Below are 22,892 nucleotides of genomic sequence, written 5' to 3'. Positions count from 1 at the left end.
ACAGGAGGGTGAAACATTGAATCGGGTCAAAATGACCCAAAGGGTTAAGAATAAAAGTTACTCTCTCTGTCATCAAGTCCCCCCAAATGTGTTTTAATATCCGACGGGGCATTTATTTGAGTTCTTGTGAGAATTTCGCCCCGACCTGCTCCACGACGCTCCCTCCCCCCGCCGCGCTCCTCCCTCCTCCTCCTCCACTTCCTCCTCCGCGCAGTGCTCCTCGCGCCACCAAACGGCTGCACCTCCTTCTCCTCTGACCCGCAGCACCAGACAAACAGGTCCTGACGGTGTTTGTCCCCTAACGTTGTTTTGTTATAAATCAACCAATACATTAGCGCTGCTGAAAACATGACGTCACAACTGATCCGACGTTTCCTAAAAAAATAAACAAACAAAAACTCACGAAATCCGTGATTTCAAAGCCTTGTCCAGCTGTTTACTGACGTTCGTTATGTTTGGAGAATAGAGAGAGGGAGAGAGAGAAGAGAGAGAGAAGAGAGAAAAGAGAGAGAGAGAAAAAAAAGAGAGAGATAGTTCTTATTCCGTTCTATTTAACGTTCTAGTCTAGGATTTGCGTGGCCAGACTGAAAAAAATTCATAAGGCCTCTCTTGTTCAGAGGGCCGGGCCAAATGTGGAGGCGGCCCGTATCCGGTCCGCGGGCCTTAGTTTGAGGACCACTGCTCTTGGCTGTTGATGTCTATCAATATCCCTCATTTTGAAAATGACGTAAGAGGGCAATACGGATCTGTATCAGACCAGCGAGGAGGATGATACGTGGCCATTAGTCAATCAGAACGCTTGTACTGTTGTTGCTATAAAATAATTCATCTTTATTCATAAAGAAAATGTAAGCTAGCGGTCTGATGCTGCCAGAGGAAATGCAGGTCGAGGACAGCGTCATCAGTGTATTGCTGCTAATGCTTCAACTCTGTCAGAAATTTTTTTTTTGGCATTGGGTGCCCTATTTTGGGGTTTGAGCACCTGCCCCCCAAAATGTCTGTGCACGTGCCTGTATATATATATATATATATATATTGCTAATTTAATGGTCTGTGTACAAAAGAGTGCAGTCAACCTATTTTCACATAATAATAATATGTGAATTATTTTTATTTATTATTTGTATTAAAGACAGGTGATATACTATCTGGTTTCTTTAAAACACGTTACGTTCTTATTGCGATTAATTAATAATCATCATCCACAGACTGCACACATTATTTATTTTCAGTACTTTATGAAGGTCAAATGTTTCTGTTTATACTTTCCATGTAGAAATTGTTGCATGTATCAGGGATAAAGGAATCACGTCCACATTGCACCAAGTTGCATCAATAAAAGATAAACACAAATGAACAGGCCGTAAACAGGAACGCATGTAGTTGTGTATTATCAGAGCTGAAGGGCCTGAGAGGCTGAAACACTAATTGACTTTATTGTAGTTTATTACTGCTGCACTCTGGCGTGACCTTTTCCTCTGGGACACTCCGCCTGTGCACTCTGCCAAGGGGACAGACGGGTGTTTTAGCAATGCAGACTGCCTAACAAGAGCCGCTAATAACTTTGTAGTAGAGTATCTATGTCGTGAGTTTATTCTACAATATAACCTATGTTTGATGAATGTAATCAATATACTCTGTAATACGATGTCATTCCTTTTGTACATGCTTAATCACAACGTCTTGTATTAATGTGGACGGAGAGGTCACAGTAAAGAAATGTGGTGGGTAAAATGTTTCAAATTGGGTGTTTCCACAACATATATACATAGGGTGTATTAAACTTTTACATTATGTTATATTAGGCTTAAATGACATCTACAAAGATGATTGAGAGGGCACACACAGCTCTCTCCCTCAGACAAGGGTCAACAACGCCAGACAGAGATAGACCCAGCGGCCTTGTGCTGCTCCAGTCTGAACCGGTGGAGAGGAGGCTGCAGAGAGGACCAGGAGGCTATTAACGTGCGGTCAAACTGGAGGTCCCGTGCTCGCTAAAAAATGAGAATCTGAATCCGATAGATACGGTTAACAATATTTAATGGCAAGAAGTCTAAGCAGTAAATTGAAGCTACGATCGTAGGGCCGACCGGAATATTACGCCACAGACTAACAGCAAAGTAGCTGATAGGGAACTGTCTTGTAACCTTCCGACCGTCTAGAGAACGAACTCACCCTTTCCACCCGTATTTATTAGTAACGGCATTCACACCTCTCAATCCTAAGAGTTAGTTCCATTGGTCAGTTCAGCATGCTACACTCTCGTTGGCTTACGGCCAGGTCGTAAACAGGTAATGCAACGGGTCATAAAATAGCCGGGTCAAACGTCATGATCCCGCGACCAACATTACTTCCGGTCACCTATGTGAGGAAAGTTCCCTTTCAAAATAAAAGTCACTCCCCTGCTTCAAGCAACGTCACGGACTTCAACCGGCTTCCAACTCATGTGTCAACATTGAAACAATAAACTAACTTTCATTCTCATGCGGCATACATATAATCATAAACACATAAACAATTATAAACATTACTTCTGCCATTGACATATACATAGAGTAGACATTACCTCCATGCTTCATAACACATCAACAATATCAATATTCTCCCTAATATTTCCTATGATAATATCTTGCTATATGTATTAATTTAAAGCACAAATGTTCCCTATGTACATGTGCAAAGTCAAAATGAACTATTACAACTTAACAAGGCTCAGACACAATAACGATAAGGGAAGTAACGAGGGGGGAGACGTCAGCAAGAAACCTCACATTCCTTAAAGTAACCGGCTTGGACTGGGACAGAGGTCACACTGAGGTCACTCTGAGTGACGAGAACTAATATGTAATGAGGGAGTGGACGGAGGCGGCACCCGCATTGAGTGTGATGTATAAACAATATGTCAATGTGTGTGTTCGGGGCTTGGGAAAGACAGATGTGGAGGGAGGTCGTTGTCTTTAATACCCAGACCAGGTTTATTTGTGAAACTGTTGGTTACAAATAAATCTACGTGAATTGAGCTCTGATCCAAACTCTCTGTGTCCTGTGGGTGTTTGATTCCTGAGGTCCAGAGGGTGAGTATCCTGTGGCGTCTCACCAGCAGTCAGAGAGGAGAGAGATACACGTTTATATGCATCAGGTTAAGAGATTAGTTAGAATGGACCAAAAAGGAAGAAATCCAGCCACAACAATTGGCGAGCCTCCAGGAGGGGTCCGCGGGAGCCAGGCCGGAGCGGGGCTGCCTCACCTCTCACAGACTGACCGATCCGAGACGTGTCGACAAAAAAGTGAGCAGGAAGCCATTTTGTAAAAAGTTTCTGCATCTGGGATTTCAGTCTGTGAGGAGGAGGGACGTCTGTGACGGAGTGCCTCCCAGGACACCCTGTAACCGTAAGATACAGACGACTCTCAGGAATCATTTATTGAACCCCACGAGTGTAAATGGTAATGATGGTTATGTGCTTTTATTCTGATTGGACTGTGGCATAATTGTTGATCAAACTAATTAACAATTGATATATAGGGTGGAGTGATCACAAATTGAACTGCATTGAGTTTGGTTGGAGGTCAGGAAGCGTGATTCCGGGGCACGAGCACGTGCTGTAGGGTGTCAGTGCTCCATGTGTGTGCTGGATGTCTGAGTATGAACAGGTGAAGTCCTCCAGGTGAAATTAATGTTAAAAAGCTCGGGTGATTTACAGGGCATAGGTGTGTAGGAGTCCGGAGGCGTTTTCTTTACTCGTTGACAGAGAGACCACCGAGCCCCGAGCCCAGACACGAGAGCAATAAGACTCACTGACAGTGAGACCACCGAGCCCCGAGCCCCACACGAGAACCTTTTGTCTCGGTGACAGGGGGGACGGGGAGAGTTCCATGTGAGTGAGCAGTAAGGTCTCTCGGTGACAGGGGGGCCGGGCGAGAGTCTCATGGGCAACGGGGTGACTGAGTGTGTTGGATGTGAAAAATAGAGTTGGAAACATGTAGGAATGAAAACTGAACTAACATTTCTAACAAGGAAAGGTGAGAAGAACTGACTGACTGACTGACTGACTACTGACTGTCGACTTTTTGGCTTGGTGTTGTCACTGTTACCCAGTAATAACACTCTGCAAATGTCCAATTAAACCTCTGTGAGGTCCCGTCACGACCCACACAAGCGTGTGTGTGATTAGAGTGCGTAAATGATATCTATTGTGGTTAAGTAAAATTTGAGAAAGGAGACTGATTGACGAGTGTGTGAGAAATGGCGAATGCTAAGGGAGTGTGTGAGAAATGGCGAATGCTTAGGGAGTGTGTGAGTGAAGCTCCTGTTGTTATGTTGTAGTGTACAATGCTTTGAAACGTGTGTGTTGTTCTTTAATCCCAGCTATGCTTAATGAACTGCCTGCTTATTGAAATGAAGTTGTCGTGAGTTGTGGCCATTAACTCACGTTCACCCTGACCTGTGTATGTTGCTTTAACGTGTTCTAGCTTGGTAGATAAATAACTGAATATGTGACTTTAGGGGACCCCAAACTCAGATGACTGACCTGGTTTAAGATAAAGAGTAAAGACGTTTCACAGACCCCTGATGAGGGTCTGCGGCGGTTTGGCGGTTGACAACAAGAGGCCTCATAAACAACAGGTGTGCAGACGACCTTTTGTCTTCAGACTGTCTGTGATTGGAGAAACTAAATGTTGTTGTCAACAGTTAAATAAGCCTCTACCCATAGTTTAGAAATAGCTTATAAAAAACGGGGACCGATTGATTAGAATTGTATCATATAGAAGACAGAACTGTGTCACAAGCTGTAGACAGGAACCTTGGGGAAGCCAAGAGAGTGTGTGTGAGAGTGTGTGAGTGTGTGTGTGAGTGTGTGTCACGCTCTTGGAGCGTGTGTCATGTGTTGTGAACTTGGGTGTGGTGCTTTAACTATTTCGAGAAGAATTGAGAGATCGATAAAACGAGGAACGATAACTACATTAATACATTAAAAAGATGTGAGTCGGAAGCTGAAGAGGTGGAATTAAAAGGAATAAAAGTTCCGCTGGGGAACTATTAAATATCATTATATCTAAACCAATGAGCATTTTGTGAATGTTCTGTTGATAATCTAACTGGTGGGTGCGCTACACGATAAACATAATACACACGCACTTCTTAGCTGATAAGACAGGAGCGAAGGGAGAGAGAGCATTAAGTCAGGAGGGCTAGCCTCCAGCTAAACCCTCGTGGACAGGAAGGGCGAGGCCAGAAATAGGGAAAGAGGAGACAAGAGTGCCTCAAGGTACAGGATAGAGGGGAGACACATAGTGGTCGGGGGTGGTACTGCACCCATACAAAAAGCTCCTCTAGAGGTAGGGAGACTCATACCCCAGTGGGCAGATAGGGTACTGCAAAACAGGAGAGATAGGGAATAATCTCTAAAACTAATTATATTAATGAGTAAAAGTGGTGAGGGTAGGAACAAGAATAAAATACTGATAAGGAGGAATAACAACTTTTAAACTAGAATTAGATTACACTCTCATTCACCATTCAACAGTTGGAGGCACAAGAATCAGTCATTCACAGATAGAACGCCTTATTGTTTTATAAAATTATACTGTGTTTTTATCATTTGGAATGTTTGGTGATAATTTTTTAGTATTTTAATAAATAAATACTGAGCAAGATCCTTCGATGATTGTTGACCCTGTGGTGACCTTGTGTGGTATCTGACCGGGTGTCTGTGGAGACTGTGTGCTGTCATCACTAGTGTGTGAGCGGGAAGAGAGAGGAATCCTTCCTTTCATTTTAATACGGTTAAATTGATTTATGTATTGTCCTGATATTTTGTTTCGAAAATCCATACGAAGTGTGGTGTGGTGTACAGCTGCCCTGGGTCAGACAGACGAGACCGATGTGTCAACAACTCGTGAGCTTGAGAGTTCAGTGGATATGTGCCGATTTGGGTCAAGGTTAAGGTGCACGCGCGTTTCTTGACTGATAAAATAATAATAAATAAAAACAGACACGAGCAGGAGAGCATATTGTGACTACCGCGCTCCCTTTCTCATTTGTTTTTGCTTTTAATCGGGGATAAGATAATTGTTATTAACGCAGAAAGGGTATGATAAAGATAATTAGATAAATGGGAAACTATTGATCAAATACGGAAAATTTAAGCAGGCGCCGGCCCTCCAGTGGTAACTGGGAAAATTAAAATAAGATTGTTGTGGGTCCAGTGCGAGGCAATGACAGACCTGTGTGCCCTCTCAGGGTTTGGCAGGTCCGCGTGCTGCAGTGTATAGAGAGGTCAGTGGACTGATGACACTCTGACATACTGATGATTGACATATCGTTATTAATTTAACACCCCAGTACAAGCCAAATAAAGTGAGTCTGTAGAAAGACAGAGGCGTAAATTACTCAAAGGATAATCATTTAAATAATAATTAGACATACGTTGTACAGATAAGTAGTCTTTGAGTTTGATGAATGCCATCCAACAGTGTCTACAGTACATAAATAATAAAAAAGAGAGGAGAAATGGAGGACCTGACTCCATTGGTCCAGATTCGGCTGTGTGTGACTGAATGACTGAAGGAAACTAAAGAGCCAGAGGCCTCTCATTGGGAGGATCGAACTATGAGCCATACGCGCCACAGAGGCATAACTTGGGGAAATAACATTTTGGACTCCTTTGAAGTGTTGGGCTGGGTCGAACAACATGCCGCCGCCCAGGGGAAACACTCAACCCAGCGAGACCAGTGAGTGACCAGTCAGTGACCAGTCAGTGACCACGTGGGAGAAGCTGAGGGAGACACTAGCGGAAACAGAGGCCCAGCTGGAGCACTCGGTCGGTGGCTTGAGCTTGGAGAAGCATGAGGTCCTGGAGGGGAGGGTCGAGACCTCCCTACCGAGGTGAGACGAGAGGGGGAAGCGTATGCCCCAGGCTCCAGAACTCCAACAGGAAGTACTTCCTGCTGTCAGCAGCCCCGCCCCCTGAGGAAGAAACCACCTTGGCTGCCTATGTGCCCATCTAGTGGATGGGCGGAGGTAGTGCACCCGTGATTTCTGGCCAACCTGAGGTACTACACCGGCACCTTGCTCAACCCTCAGCAGCTGCATCAGCATCTGCTGGCGAGAGTCAGACTTCTGCAATCCCACCAGCAACATGAGAGACAGTGTGTGTACAAGCAAGGACCAATGAGCCGATTTCATGCAAAATAATGACTGTTCCTGCCGTGTTTTTTCAGATGGACGTCCCTAGAAAGGGGGTAATCCATCGGGCATGCCACCTGATCTGGCAGTATGCCCACCAACTTCAGCATCACGACAAGCACCTCATTGAGCTCCTGAGGCACGGAGGTTAACTCCTAAATCAGTAGAACAGATACTCATCCAACTCAAAGCAAATGCCAAACCTCCATAGAAAAGAAGATATCCTTTGTGTAATTTCCGGTTCGCTGGAAGAAGGAGTGTGAGAACCGACTGTAGTGTGTGAGAGTGTGTGTGAGAGTGTGAGTGTGTGTCACGCTCTTGGAGCGTGTGTCATGTGTTGTGAACTTGGGTGTGGTGCTTTAACTATTTCGAGAAGAATTGAGAGATCGATAAAACTAGGAACGATACCTACATTCAGGCACGTGCACAGACATTTTGGGGGGCAGGTGCTCAAACCCAAAAAAGGGCACCCAATGCCAAAAAAAAAAATTCTGACAGAGTTGAAGCATTAGCAGCAATACACTGATGATGCAATACATCCTCAACCTGCGTCTCCTCTGGCAGCATCAGACCGCTAGCTTACAATTTCTTTATGAATAAAGATGAATTATTTTATAGCAACAACAGTACAAGCGTTCTGATTGACTAATGGCCACGTATCATCCTCCTCGCTGGTCTGATACGGATCCGTATTGCCCTCTGACATCATTTTCAAAATGAGCGATATTGATGGACAGTGGTCCTCAAACTAAGGCCCCTGGACCGGATACGGGCCGCCTCCACATTTGGCCCGGCCCTCTGAACAAGAGAGGCCTTATGATTTTTTTTTCAGTCTGGCCACGCAAATCCTAGACTAGCCCGTTAAATAGAACGGAATAAGAACTATCTCTCTCTTTTTTTTCTCTCCTCTCTCTCTCCTCTCTCTCTTCTCTCTTCTCCTCCTCTCTCTCTCCTCTCTCTCTTTTCTCTCTTCTCTCTCTTTTCTCTCTTCTCTCTCTCTTCTCTCAACATAACGAACGTCAGTTAACAGCTGGACAAGGCTTTGAAATCACGGATTTCGTGAGTTTTTGTTTGTTTATTTATTTAAGAAACGTCGGATCAGTTGTGACGTCATGTTTTCAGCAGCGCTAATGTATTGGTTGATTTATAACAAAACAACGTTAGGGGACAAACACCGACAGGACCTGTTTGTCTGGTGCTGCGCGTCAGAGGAGAAGGAGGTGCAGCCGTTTGGTGGCGCGAGGAGCACTGCACGGAGGAGGAAGTGGAGGAGGAGGAGGGAGGAGCGCGGCGGGGGGAGGGAGAGAGGGGGGGGGGGGTGGCTCGTGAACGTCGCGGAGCATGTCGGGGCGAAATTCTCACAAGAACTCAAATAAATGCCCCGTCGGATATTAAAACACATTTGGGGGGACTTGATGACAGAGAGAGTAACTTTTATTCTTAAATACTGATGAATGAAAGAAGGGTCTCCAGCAAAAAGGGCACTTTACTCATCCAGGGCAAAGGGGCTGGTGCTTGAGCACCACTAGGGCTCTATCTATGCACGTGCCTGTATATATACACTACCGTTCAAAAGTTTGGGATCACTAAGAAATGACTTTATTTTTCAAAGAAAAGCACTGTTTTTTCAATAAAGATAACATTAAATTAATCAGAAATACACTCTCTACATTGTTAATGTGGTAAATGACTATTCTAGGTGGAAACGTCTGGTTTCTAATGAAATATCTCCATAGGTGTATAGAGGCCCATTTCCATCAACTATCACTCCAGTGTTCTAATGGTACATTGTGTTTGCTAATCGCCTTAGAAGACTAATGTCTGATTAGAAAACCCTTGTGCAATTATGTTAGCACAGCTGAAAACAGTTATGCTGGTGATATAAGCTATACAACTGGCCTTCCTTTGAGCTTGAAGTTTGTAGAACAAAATTAATATTTCAAATATTAATCATTATTTCTAACCTTGTCAATGTCTTGACTATATTTTATATTCATTTGATGAATAAAAGTGTGATTTTTCATGGAAGACACGAAATTGTCTGGGTGATCCCAAACTTTTGAACGGTAGTTATATATATTGTCTAACCTCCCTGTCAATAAATTGGAAATATTATTAAATTATGATCTAATGTTGTTCTTTGTGGATTATAATGTATTAACAAGACAAATATAAACAATGAATGAAATGAAGCCGGTGGAAAATATTATTTGAATAAATAAAGTTTTTACTACACACGCACACACACACACACACTAACACACACACACACACACTAACACACACACACGCACACACACACACACGCACACACACACACACACACACACACACACACACAAACACACACACACACACACACACGCCCTTACAGTAAGTAAAAGTGAAACTTGAAGCACAGCAGAGGACCACAAGGCGAAGAAACACGACGTCGTCTGGTTGAAACATTTTACTCTTTGCTGATCTTCTAAAAACACGAACAGTAAGTTAAAGTTACTTATTCCAGTTGTTATTATTTATTAATTATCAATGTGCATTACTTTATGAAATAACACATGATGAAAAGTGTTGAATCTAATTATGGCATTCCTGTAGTACTTGTTGAAGATATGGAATATATATTTATTAGGGCTGTGAAACGAGTAAAAAATTTAATCGGGTTCATCACAGGTTTTTGTGGATTAATCATGATTAATCACATATTACCGATATTCTCGGTATATATTGTGAGAACATAGAGATTTATGACAAAAGACGGATATATACATTTATACATTCTTCTATAGGAGAGAGAGAGCAACTCAGCAGTTATTTAGCAGTTTTCTTCCATATGGAACATTAATACATCTTCATCCTAAACAGAATGTTTAACCCTCCTGTTACCTTTCGGGTCAATTTGATCCCATTCAATGTTTAATGTCGGTGTTCTTTGGGGTCAATTTGACCCCAGGCTGTTTTTCACTGTGTCAAACATATAAGAAATATCAACTTTTTTATTTATTTAAAGGGCTATTTAGGTAGTCAACAAATAAACATAAAGTACCTCACACTTAAACTTGGGAAGCAATATTAATTCTAATAATTTTCTGGAGGTTTTAATTGCTGGGGTCAAATTGACCCCGAGGGTAAAATATGTTAGTAAATATAAAGGTAACAGGAGGTTAAACAGAGCATTTTTCTCTTGTTTGTCAACCATTAACTCCACCATGATACAATCTAAAGGCCTCTAGTCTTCCTCTAGCAGCTGCTGAGGCAAACTGACTGTGTGGGTTTTCTTCATGAACTGGGCCGTGATGAAAGGGACGGCGGGGACACCGCTGCAAAGCTGAAACCTCACCGGCCCGGACAGGTGGACAGATTGACAAGTGACTTTTTTTGCTCGGTCGATGCGCGCACGGAGCTCTGTGGCGCGAGGCGGAGATCGATAAGTGTTAACGCAACGCGAAGAGACAGAAATGACATGCTGCTGTGGAGATCGATCAACAACAGACGTTTAGTTTAATAAAAGAACAAAGACGTGCTCTAGAGAACATGTCAGGGGGCGGGCCAATCTTTTTAATGTCATGCGATCTACCGACACGACGCCGCGATCGACTGGCAGGTCGCGATCGACGTGTTGAGACCCTGATCTACAGGAAGTAAAAGTCGTAACAAGGTTTCCGTAGGTGAACCTGCGGAAGGATCATTACCGATGAACAGACCGTCTGCATGAGAGCGGACAGAGTTCAGGTTGAAGTGGTGGATTGGAAGCTCATTTTGCAAGTGACTTTTTTTTCGTCCCGACGACCAACAACAGACGGATTGGAAGCTCATTCTGAGCATGCGTTGAATGCGTTTTTTTTTTTTAAACTAGTTAAACCTGTAATTGAATTAACTGAGTTAACGCGTTATTTTTCACAGCACTAATATTTATATAAAAATGTAAACAACATCTTGAAAGAAAAATAATTGATTTTTTTACGTGAAACTTTACTCAATGATGACAAAGTACAATAGTTACTGGTTGTTTTTCAATCTGTGTTCGTGTGTGTAGTACTTCTCTGTACTTGTGTTCTCGTGACGCGTCATCAGTCGCAGCCCGAGGACTTGTTCCAATTCAGAGTCCGCTTCTCGCAAAGCACGGTCAAAATACCCGGATGTAACTTGATCCGCCCATTTTACCGGGGGACGCATCAGAGGAGACTTGTGCCTACTCTGGCCAGCCGATATCCCAGAATGCATTTCACCAGCAACCGGAAACAATAGCGGAGGAGAAAATAACCAACTGACAATTGACTTTTTATAAATACGACTGTTGTTGAGTCACGGAATGTCATTTTAGGATGTTTTCAGGCGAGAAGTTAGTAGTTAAAGCATTAAATATGTGGTCGGTTTGTTATAATTCAGCCTAATAAAGATATTCTCCGACGATTTGAGGTCCTGCTCGCGGGACCGGTGAGCTCCACAGCACCGGGCGGTCAGCGCTCAGCTTGGCCGCCGACAGCAGCCTGATCTCGGCAGGACTTTTTAAAATGCTCCGCTGGCTCTGATGTCTTCACCGCAATGGTGGTGAAGACTACAGCTCCCATGATGCCACGGTGCTTAATGACGTCACCAAACCCCACCTGTCGTTATCTTGTGAGACCTCAAGCAGCAGAAAGCGTTATATTGTCCGTTTAAAGAATTAGAAGACACTAAGATATGAGTTAAATGTTTTACAAAATGGGAGTGTCAGGGCCTGTTGCTGCTAAAATATAGTTGAACAGGATATGATGCAACAGGAGAGGAATCAAACCTTTAATCAGCCCTGACTCTTAAAAATGGGGGAGATAATGAATCCTTAAATAATCACACCTCACAGTAAATTATGATTGTGTATTAACATGTAATATGTTTTCGTCTTGCTTTAAACTTTAAACTGCAAGGCACGCCATTTATTTGTTCTTAATTAAGCTTAATTACACTTGCCTGTACTTCATATTTTATCTTTTCTTATCTTTATCATTATGTGTTGTTTAGTTTATGTTTTTCTATATATGGCCACAAACTTCCACTCCCCTCCCCCACCACACACACACACACGTACAAACAAGCAAAAGTGAAAGTAACAGCAGAGAGACTCTGAGGGCGTCGTGTTGTAACACCCTGTTCTGTGTCTCCTATGTTCCGTGACTCCTATGTCTCCTCTGTGTCTTCTCTCTCTTAATTGTTTAATTCCCTGCACCTGCCCTCAGCCACTCTTGTCTCGTTAGTGTCTGATGTCGTACACCTGTTTCCCCCCCCTATATATTGTGTCAGTCTTTCCCTTGTCTGGTTGCTGTCTCTTGTTCCGTGTTCTTTTCCCGTCGTCCTGCCTGCTTCGATCCTGCTTGCCTGCCTGCCCTGGCCGATCTGACCCTGCCTGCCCTGACCGATGATCCTCTGCCTGCCCCTTTTGGACCTTGTTTATTTTTCAACTGTTTTGCCTCATTAAAGAGCGCCTTTTTGTTACTTATATTTTGTCCAGCCTGTCTCTCTGCGCCTGAGCCTCACCCCGTTACACTCCCCGTGCCACGTGTGGTCGAAACGTTTTTCTCTTCACTGATTTCTCTTCTTTAAAAATCAAACAGTAAGTTAAAGTTACTTATTCCAGTTTTATTATTATTTATTAATGCTGCCACTCTGCACATTATGATATATTTTATGACGTAGGTGCATTATGTAACCAAGAGTGGTGGAGTTGCCTTTACTGCTCAACAGGCACGTGCACAGATAGAGCCCTAGTGGTGCTCAAGCACCAGCCCTTTTGTCCTGGATGAGAAAAGTGCCCTTTTTGCTGGAGCCACTTTTTTCATTCATCAGTATTTAAGAATAAATGTTACTCTCTCTGTCATCAAGTCCCCCCAAATGTGTTTTAATATCCGACGGGGCATTTATTTGAGTTCTTGTGAGAATTTCGCCCCTCCCTCCTCCTCCTCCGCTTCCTCCTCCGCGCAGTGCTCCTCGCGCCACCAAACGGCTGCACCTCCTTCTCCTCTGACGCGCAGCACCAGACAAACAGGTCCTGACGGTGTTTGTCCCCTAACGTTGTTTTGTTATAAATCAACCAATACATTAGCGCTGCTGAAAACATGACGTCACAACTGGACCGACGTTTTCTAAAAAAATAAACAAACAAAAAACTCACGAAATCTGTGATTTCAAAGCCTTGTCCAGCTGTTTACTGACGTTAGTTATGTAGAGAGAAGAGAGAGAGTTCTTATTCCGTTCTATTTAACGGGCTAGTCTAGGATTTGCGTGGCCAGACTGAAAAAAAATCATACGGCCTCTCTTGTTCAGAGGGTCTGGGCGGTCCTTCTGTGTGGAGTTTGCATGTTCTCCCCGTGGCAGCGTGGGTTTCCTCCGGGTTCTCCGGCTTCCTCCCAAAGACATGCAGTCAGGTTAATTGATCTCTAAATTGCCCATAGGTGTGAATGGTTGTATGTCTCTATGTGTGCCCTGAGATGGACTGGCGGCCTGTCCAGGGTGTCCCCTGCCTTCGCCCTATGTCAGCTGGGATCGGCTCCAGCGCCCCCACGACCCTAATGAGGATGAAGCGGAATTGAAAATGGATGGATGGATGTTCAGAGGGCCGGGCCAAATGTGGAGGCGGCCCGTATCCGGTCCGCGGGCCTTAGTTTGAGGACCACTGCTCTTAGCTGTTGTCTATCAATAACGCTCATTTTGAAAATGACGTAAGAGGGCAATACGGATCCGTATCAGACCAGCGAGGAGGGCGATACGTGGCTGGCATGACGACCCATTAGCCAATCAGAACGCTTGTAATGTTGTTGCTATATAATAATTCATCTTTATTCATAAAGAACATGTAAGCTAGTGGTCTGATGCTGCCCAGAGGAGACGCAGGTCGAGGATGTATTGCATCATCAGTGTATTGCTGCTAATGCTTCAACTCTGTCAGAATTTTTTTTTTTGGCATTGGGTGCCCTTTTTTTGGGTTTGAGCACCTGCCCCCCAAAATGTCTGTGCACGTGCCTGCTGCTCACTGTATATTACTTTACGACGTGAACCTGCTTCACTCAGAGTCTCTTCCGGTGTTCGTGACCGGGTCCGTTGCTTTATGAGAGGAGGAGACCGTTAAAAAGAAACTCCTTAACGACGAACACTGAACGAAAACCTAACTGGGAGAAGTTGACCGCAATGGTGGTGAAGACTACAACTCCCATGATGCCACGGTGCTTCATGACGTCACCAAACCCCACCTGTTGTCTCGCGAGAACTCAAGCAGCAGTAAGCTTTATGTTGAAGGTTTAGAGAGTTAGAGGACACTAAAATATGAGTTAAATGTTTTACAAAAAGATGGAAAATAGTCATATTCAATAGTATTATTAATATATATATTATATGTAAAACGTTATAAACTTAATCGTTTTTAGACCTGTTTACAAAATGATCCTCTGTGTTCTTCACCACGAAAGATGAACTTATATTATCAACAGTGATTTGTACTTTTATATATTTATAAAATGATGCTCCTTGGGCTTTTTTAAAGTGTTGACACTATTCTTCATTCTCTTATTATGCTGATGCAGCTATTTAATAAGTACCAACAGATTCTGACCAACAAGGTTTTTTGTTTGTTATTTTTCTCTTTCAGTGTCAAACAGCAAGAGAATTGTCCTCCTGGGGAAAACTGGAGTTGGGAAAAGCAGCGTGGCTAACACCATAATTGGAAAGCCACTGTTCAAGATTGGACACTCTGTGAACTCTGAAACTAAAGAATGTCAATCAGTCACTGAATCTGTCAACGGAAGAAACATCACTCTGATTGACAGTCCTGGTTTCTTCGACACAGATCAACCTGAGGAGGAGATGAAGTCTGCAATATTGAGGTGCATCACAGAGTTCGCTCCTGGGCCTCATGCCTTTCTCATTGTGCTCAAAGTGGAGAGATTCACAGAGCAGGAGCAGGCCGTCATCGCTAAAATGCACCAATACTTTTCTGACGAATTTTTCCCGTTTGCGACAGTTCTCTTCACTCATGGTGACCAGCTCAATGGACAGACCATTGAGAGCTTTATCCGTGATAATAAGCTTGTGATGGAGCTGGTGAAGAAGTGCGGAGGCCGCTGCCACGTCATCGATAACAAATACTGGAAGAACAACCCGGAGGAAGAATACCGGAACAACCAGGTCCAGGTGAAGGAGCTCCTCAAGACAATAGAGGAGATGGTTGAGGCAAACAAAGGAGGATACTACACCAATGAGATGCTACAAGCAGTGGAGGAAAGAATAAAGCGGGAAGAGAAACGCATTAGAGATTCAGGAGGAGACAAGACAGATGATCAGATCAGAAAGGAGGCTAAAGAGAACGTAGTTAAGGGGCTTTGGGTCGAACTGGCAGCTTTCACAGCAGCTGGATTGATTGGAGCTGTTTTTACTGGAGGGGGTGCCCTCTTAGCTGTTCCAATTGTGGCAGCAGGGGGCGCTGTCGTGGCAGCAGGGGCCGCCGCGGCAGCAGGGGCCGCTGTCGTGAAAGCAGTGCCCGCTGTCATGGCAGCAGGGGCCGCTGTCATCGCATGGTGTAAGGGCGTGTTTTAGGGCAATTACTGGTGTAAAGTCCTAATTGCTCTCTAACATCTGTCGTGTGCGCGGTGGCAGGAGGTGCTGCAGGATGTTGTAGAGGGAGCAGACACACTGTCGGAAGCAGCAGAGAGGTCAGCGAAGGTCGTCATTGATGGAAGCAAATCTACTTCGGACGAAGTAAAACATTGTTTGAGTTAAGAGAGTTTAAACCTGTAATGAGCTCCGGCTCTTGGAGAGTTAGTTAAAAAGTCACATCTCCCAATGAATTGCATGACAATCTTGTTCTAAACAATATTTCACCACAGAGTATTATGGTTAATCACAAGTAATATGTACTTATTATTCATAAGATTCATCGCCATTTAATATGAATTATCTTCGATGAATTCTGATTTATTTCTTTTTTTTGAGCTACGAGTGTTTTGTTCTCATATATCAATATATTCTTCACAATTAATTTATCTTTAAGTTCAATGATGACAGCCGTAAAGTGTTTTTCTTTCATATATCAATATGTGATAACGTGTTTTTTGTTGATTGAATGATAAGAAGTAAATAAGTGAACACTTGGTTCACCTGATCATTTTGAAATGTAAACTTTTGACATTTTGTCTTTTCTTTTACTTAATTAGCAACATGATTCATCTTTGTAACCATTTATCTTCAAAACAAATAAAACTGGTTTGTATTCTGTACATTCCAACCAAAGTGCAGACTCCGTCTCTGAGGTGCCTCCTTGTCTCCTCAAGGAGAGAGAGCTCCTCCCCTGGAGAGGCTGCCAGTGGACATGGGACGACATCTGAATAACGACCCTGCTCCAAGCTGAGGTCACCGTGGTGTTCACTACCAAGTCATTCACTAACTCGTCCCAGACGGTTTCTGACGCGCTGGTGTTCATCATGCACGATGTTGCGTTGTGATAATAGTGCTTAGACATTAGCTGTTGTGTTTTTAGTGAGTCAAGAGTCAGAGTGGCATCTAAATTCAGGGCGTTAGCTCGTATCAACAAGCCTCGACAAATGACCTCAAGTTATACTTTCAAACATTTGATATGGACTTTATAATTAATCTTTAACACTCAACCTGCAGGGAACACGATTACACCAACACAAATGAACTCATTCAGACATTACAACGGAGCGAGTTACAGAGCAACGACCACGGAGACTGGGAACAGTCCGCGGGGTTCCCCGCTCATGTCTGCAGGGGCCCAGCAGAGGGCGCTCGCGACACACACAGCACGGGGTGTTCGTCAACGGTTGTGGCTCTTTGTGGATTAAAAGTCATCTCCGCGACAAATATGAACAACAAATATCATGAATACGGTGGAGAACATGATATGAGCGGATGAAGTTTTTACTTGGAAGAGTAAACCACCCTCCAACACACACCCACGCACACACACACACACACACACACACACACACACGCACGCGCCCTAGTAAGTGAAAGTGAAACTTAAGCAACAGCAGAGGCCCGCAGGAGAAAAGAGACACGGAGGACGTCGTCCGGTCGAAACATTTTACTCTTCGCTGATCTTCTAAAAACATGGACAGTAAGTTACAGTTACTTCTTCCGGTTGTTATTATCTAATAACCAGGGATAGATTAACCAACGGGCCTACCGGGCCCAGGCCCAGGGGCCCATGAGCTCAGGGGGGCCATGAGCTCAGGGGCCCGTGAGCCCAGGGGCCCGTGAGTTCAGGGGGCCCATGAGTTCAAGGGGCCCGTGAGCTCAGGGGGCCCATGAGCTCAGGGGCCCGTGAGCCCAGGGGCCCGTGAGTTGACACGTCCAGGCCCAGGGGCCCGTGGTTTCTTAATCCGTCCATGCTAATAACGCTGCTCACGTTTCATCCGCCTGAAGACGTGAAACAAGGCCGACATAGAAATACACGGAGCGAGAGAAGAAGAGAAAAGAGTCACAAGGGAGAAGTCTCGCGAGACAACGAGTGAGATTATGACAGCAGCAATCCTGTGGAAAGCTTCGGGAGTCAGGACAAAATAAAGTTCGTCTTTTGGACTCGTTCAGCACCCTTTGAGAAGCGGCGGAGTGGGCGGGGCCACGTTTCCTGAGAACAGCCATTGTTGTTATCGCTTTGATCATTCATTTATTGTTTTAAATCAACAATTGCACATGTACGATTTCACAAACATTTCACAAAATAAATACATGATGAAGAAATATAGACTTGTCAATACACTCTAAAGATAGTGGAGTAATTTCTTAGGGCTGTCAGCGTTAACGCGTTAATCTTTGCGATTAATTTGGCCGCGTTAACGCACTAAAATATTTTAACGCAATTTTTTTTCTTCTTTTTTCTTTTTTAAACCGCGGCAGTACGGTTTAACACTGTTTCCGTTTTTAAAACAATCATTTCTCCGCGAAAATAAGGAACAGAAATCAGTTTAACTCGTGGATGAATCAGTCGGGTTTCCTCCTGCTCCTCCTTCCTCCCGTCTCCCCCTCTGACACACAGAGGAACGAAGGGGCGACGTGTCGGGTGACGTGGCGCGGAAAGAACGCGACACACGAAACCTTCAACGTGATTGGTCAATCAGTTTGTCTGCCAACATTTCGGGGGGAAAAAAACCAATGAACACTCAGTAAATCACAAAAGACCTCCCAGGTGGGAGGTCCTTTGTGATTTACTGAGTGTTCATTGCCCCCAGCCTCCAGAGGGTTAACGTGACATATTTGAATGTCAGTCAGTTACCAAGGCCACTGGTTCTGCTGCTGTTCAATGTTAAAGATGACAGGACCAATGGGGTCTCAATATACTTCTTTTTTTTTACTAATCTGATGTTTCACTGAAGAAACAATTTATCATCCACGATATTAAATACCTCGCTGGCACTGTATATGTAGGAGCCTCTTTGAAAACACAGCTCTGTGTGAAGTTTTGTCTTTAAAAGAGGAAACACTTTTAACCCTTGTGTTGCCTTGGTCATTTTGACCGATTCAATGTTAACCCTCCTGTTACCTTTATATTTACTAACATATTTTACCCTTTGGGTTCAATTTAGCCAACAATTAAAACCTCCAGAAAATTATTAGAATTAATATTGTATTCCAAGTTCAAGTGTGAGACACTTTATGTTTGTTTGTTGACTACCGAAAAGAACACCGACATTAAACATTGAATGGGGTCAAATTAACCCGAAGGCGGCAGGAGGGTGTAATATTGATTCGGGTCAAAATGACCCGAAGGCAACACAAGGGTTAAACGGTGAATTTAATTTATTTTGTAAAATGTATAAAATGCCCCCAGCCTCCAGAGGGTTAACGTGACATATTTGAATGTCAGTCAGTTATCAAGGCCACTGGTTCTGCTGTGTTCACTGTTAAAGATGACAGGACCAATGGGGTCTCAATATATATTTTTTTTTTACTAATCTGATGCACGGTGGCTCAGTGGTTAGCACTGTCGCCTCACAGCAAGAAGGCCCTGGGTTCGAATCCCGGTCGTCCCAGGTCCTTTCTGTGTGGAGTTTGCATGTTCTCCTCGTGCCCGCGTGGGTTTCCTCCGGGTACTCCGGTTTCCCCCACCATCATAAAAACATGCACCGCAGCCTCACACCGGTTCGTATGGATGTGAATGAGTGTTGGTGGTGGTCGGAGGGGCCGTAGGCGCTGATTGGCTGCCACGCTTCCGTCAGTCTGCCCCAGGGCAGCTGTGGCTACTGATGTAGCTTACCACCACCGGGATGACTGTGTGTGTGTATGACTACTGGACTCTGAACTGTAAAGCGACTTCGAGTGTCTTGAGAAGCGCTATATAAAATAAATGATTATTATTATTATTATCATCCACGATATTAAATACCTCGCTGGCACTGTATATGTAGGAGCCTCTTTGAAAACACAGCTCTGTGTGAAGTTTGGTCTTTAAAAAGAATGAACTTTTAACTTTTAACTTTTAATTGCGATTAATCGCGATTAATCGCGATTAATTAATCTCAATTTCAAAATGTGCGATTAATTAGTTACTTTTTTTTAATCGATTGACAGCCCTAGTTATTTCATAAAGTAATGCACATTGATAATTAATAAATAATAACAACTGGAATAAGTAACTTTAACTTACTGTTCGTGTTTTTAGAAGATCAGCAAAGAGTAAAATGTTTCAACCAGACGACGTCGTGTTTCTTCTCCTTGTGGTCCTCTGCTGTGCTTCAAGTTTCACTTTTACTAACTGTAAGGGCGTGTGTGTGTGTGTGTGCGTGTGCATGTAGTAACAACTTTATTTATTCAAATAATATTTTCCACAGGCTTCATTTCATTCATTGTTTATATTTGTCTTGTTAATACATTATAATCCACAAAGAACAACATTAGATAATAATTTAATAATATTTCCAATTTATTGACAGGGAGGTTATACAATACAATATTGCAGGACATAAACAGGATCACAGCAAAGGGGTAAAGTGCACAATCAAGACATAGTAAAACAAAGACTTTATTAATAAATAATAAGCAGTTAAAACAGTAAATAATCTCCCATGGCCTCACATTTGGAGGCGCTGACTCTCATCCCCGCCGCTTCACACTTGGCTGCAAAACGCATTGATTCATATAGCTCAAGACAATTAAGGCTACTTTACTGTGACCTCTTAGTCCACATTAATACAAGACTTTGTGATAAAGCATGTACAAAAGGAATGACATCGTATTACAGAGTATATTGATTACATACATCAAACATAGGTTATATTGTAGAATAAACTCACGACATAGATACTCTACTACAAAGTTATTAGCGGCTCTTGTTAGGCAGTCTGCATTGCTAAAACACCCGTCTGTCCCCCTGGCAGAGTGCACAGGCGGAGTGTCCCAGAGGAAAAGGTCACGCCAGAGTGCAGCAGTAATAAACTACAATAAAGTCAATTAGTGTTTCAGCCTCTCAGGCCCTTCAGCTCTGATAATACACAACCACATGCGTTCCTGTTTACGGCCTGTTCCTTTGTGTTTATCTTTTATTGATGCAATTTGGTGCAATGTGGACGTGATTCCTTTATCCCTGATACATGCAACAATTAATACATGGAAAGTATAAACGGAAACATTTGACCTTCAAAAAATACTGAAAATAAATAATGTGTGCAGTCTGTGGATGATGATTATTAATTAATCACAATAAGAACGTAATGTGTTTTAAAGAAACCAGATTGTGTATCACCTGACTTCAATACAACTAATAAATAAAAATAATTCACATATTATTATTATGTGAAAATAGGTTGACTGCACTCTATTTTGTACACAGACCATTACATTAGCAATATATATATATATATATATATATATATATATATATATATATATATATATATATATATATACAGGACTGTCTCAGAAAATTAGAATATTGTGATGAAGTTCTTTATTTTCTGTAATGCAATTTAAAAAACAAAAATGTCATGCATTCTGGATTCATTACAAATCAACTCAAATATTGCAAGCCTTTTATTCTGATTTATTGCTGATTATGGCTTACAGCTTAAGAAAACTCAAATATCCTATCTCTAAATATTAGAATATCATAAAAAAAGTATACTAGTAGGGTATTAAACAAATCACTTGAATTGTCTAATTAACTCGAAACACCTGCAAGGGTTTCCTGAGCCTTGACAAACACTCAGCTGTTATAAATCTTTTTTTTTACTTGGTCTGAGGAAATATTAAAATTTTATGAGATAAGATTTTAGAGTTTTCTTAAGCTGGCAGCCATAATCAGCAATAAAAAGAATAAAAGGCTTAGCATATTCGTTGATTTAAATGAATCCAGAATGTATGACATATTACGAAAAATAAAGAACTTATCCTGTATTCTAATTGAGACAGTCCTGTATATACTCACTATATACAGGCACGTGCACAGACATTTTGGGGGCAGGTGCTCAAACCAAAAAATGGGCACCCAATGCCACAAAAAGAATTCTGACAGAGTTGAAGCATAAGCAGCAATACACTAATGATGCAATACATCCTCGACCTGCATTTCCTCTGGGCAGCATCAGACCGCTTGCTTACATTTTCTTTATGAATAAAGATGAATTATTATATAGCAACAGTAGGCCTAGGCCTACAAGCGTTCTGATTGGCTAATGGGCGTCATGCCAGCCACGTATTGCCCTCCTCGTTGGTCTGATACGGATCAGTATTGCCCTCTTACGTCATTTTCAAAATGAGCGATATTGATAGACATCAACAGACATCCCTCTGAACAATACCAGAGGCCTTATGATTTTTTTTCAGTCTGGCCACGCAAATCCTAGACAAGCCCCTGTTAAATAGAACGGAATAAGAATGCACTCTCTCTCTCTCTCTCTAATCTCTTCTCTCTTCTCTCTCCTCTCTCTCTTTCTTCTCTCTTCTCTCTCTCTCCCCCTCTCTCTATTCTCTAAACATAACTAACGTCAGTAAACAGCTGCAAGGCTTTGAAATCACAGATTTCGTGAGTTTTTGTTTGTTTATTTTTTTAGGAAATGTCGGACCAGTTGTGACGTCATGTTTTCAGCAGCGCTAATGTTGTGGTTGATTTATCACAAAACAACGTCAGGGGACAAACACCGTCATGACCTGTTGGTCTGATGCTGCGTGTCAGAGGAGAAGGAGGTGCACCCGTTTAGTGGCGCGAGGAGCACTGCGCGGAGGAGGAAGTGGAGGAGGAGGAGGGGGGGGGGGGGGGCACGTGAGCTCCTGAGCGCCGCGGAGCATGTCGGGGCGAAGTTCTCAGATAAATGCCGCGTCGGATATTAAAACACATTTGGGGGACTTGATGACAGAAAGAGTAACTTTTATTCTTAAATACTGATGAATAAAAAAAGTGGCTCCAGCAAAAAGGGCACCTTACTCATCCAGGGCAAAAGGGCTGGTGCTTGAGCACCACTAGGGGTCTATCTGTGCACGTGCCTGATTTATATATATATTGTATAACCTCCTTGTCAATAAATTGGAAATATTATAAAATTATGATCTAATGTTGTTCTTTGTGGATTATAATGTATAAACAAGACAAATATAAACAATGAATGAAATGAAGCCGGTGGAAAATATTATTTGAATAAATAAAGTTGTTACTACACGCACACGCACACACACACACACACACACACGCCCTTACAGTAAGTAAAAGTGAAACTTGAAGCACAGCAGAGGA

General features: G+C 42.9%; 2 protein-coding genes across 3 annotated transcripts in view; both read left to right on the top strand.

The window, feature by feature from the left end:
* The window catches only part of LOC130211927 (GTPase IMAP family member 7-like), an 18,128-nt gene extending 1,690 nt beyond the window's left edge, over positions 1 to 16,438 (top strand). Inside the window, exons 1-2 of one of the 2 annotated variants that reach the window (XM_056442976.1) lie at positions 9,603 to 9,668; positions 14,802 to 16,438. In XM_056442976.1, coding sequence (XP_056298951.1) covers position 9,668; positions 14,802 to 15,745 — 945 coding nt within the window. In that variant the 5' untranslated portion in view covers positions 9,603 to 9,667 and the 3' untranslated portion in view covers positions 15,746 to 16,438. Of the gene's footprint in view, positions 1 to 9,602; positions 9,669 to 14,801 lie in introns of those variants that run through there. The other variant, XM_056442975.1, reaches the window with a different exon arrangement.
* Positions 12,756 to 22,892, top strand: part of LOC130211931 (GTPase IMAP family member 7-like) — a 13,808-nt gene continuing 3,671 nt past the window's right edge. The window contains exon 1 of the mRNA XM_056442981.1: positions 12,756 to 12,773. Coding sequence (XP_056298956.1) covers position 12,773 — 1 coding nt within the window. The 5' untranslated portion in view covers positions 12,756 to 12,772. The remainder of the gene's footprint in view (positions 12,774 to 22,892) is intronic.

The sequence above is a fragment of the Pseudoliparis swirei genome, chromosome 21, assembly GCF_029220125.1.
Source record: "Pseudoliparis swirei isolate HS2019 ecotype Mariana Trench chromosome 21, NWPU_hadal_v1, whole genome shotgun sequence".
NCBI lineage: Eukaryota > Metazoa > Chordata > Actinopteri > Perciformes > Liparidae > Pseudoliparis > Pseudoliparis swirei.
This window is presented reverse-complemented; position numbering and strand designations above follow the sequence as displayed.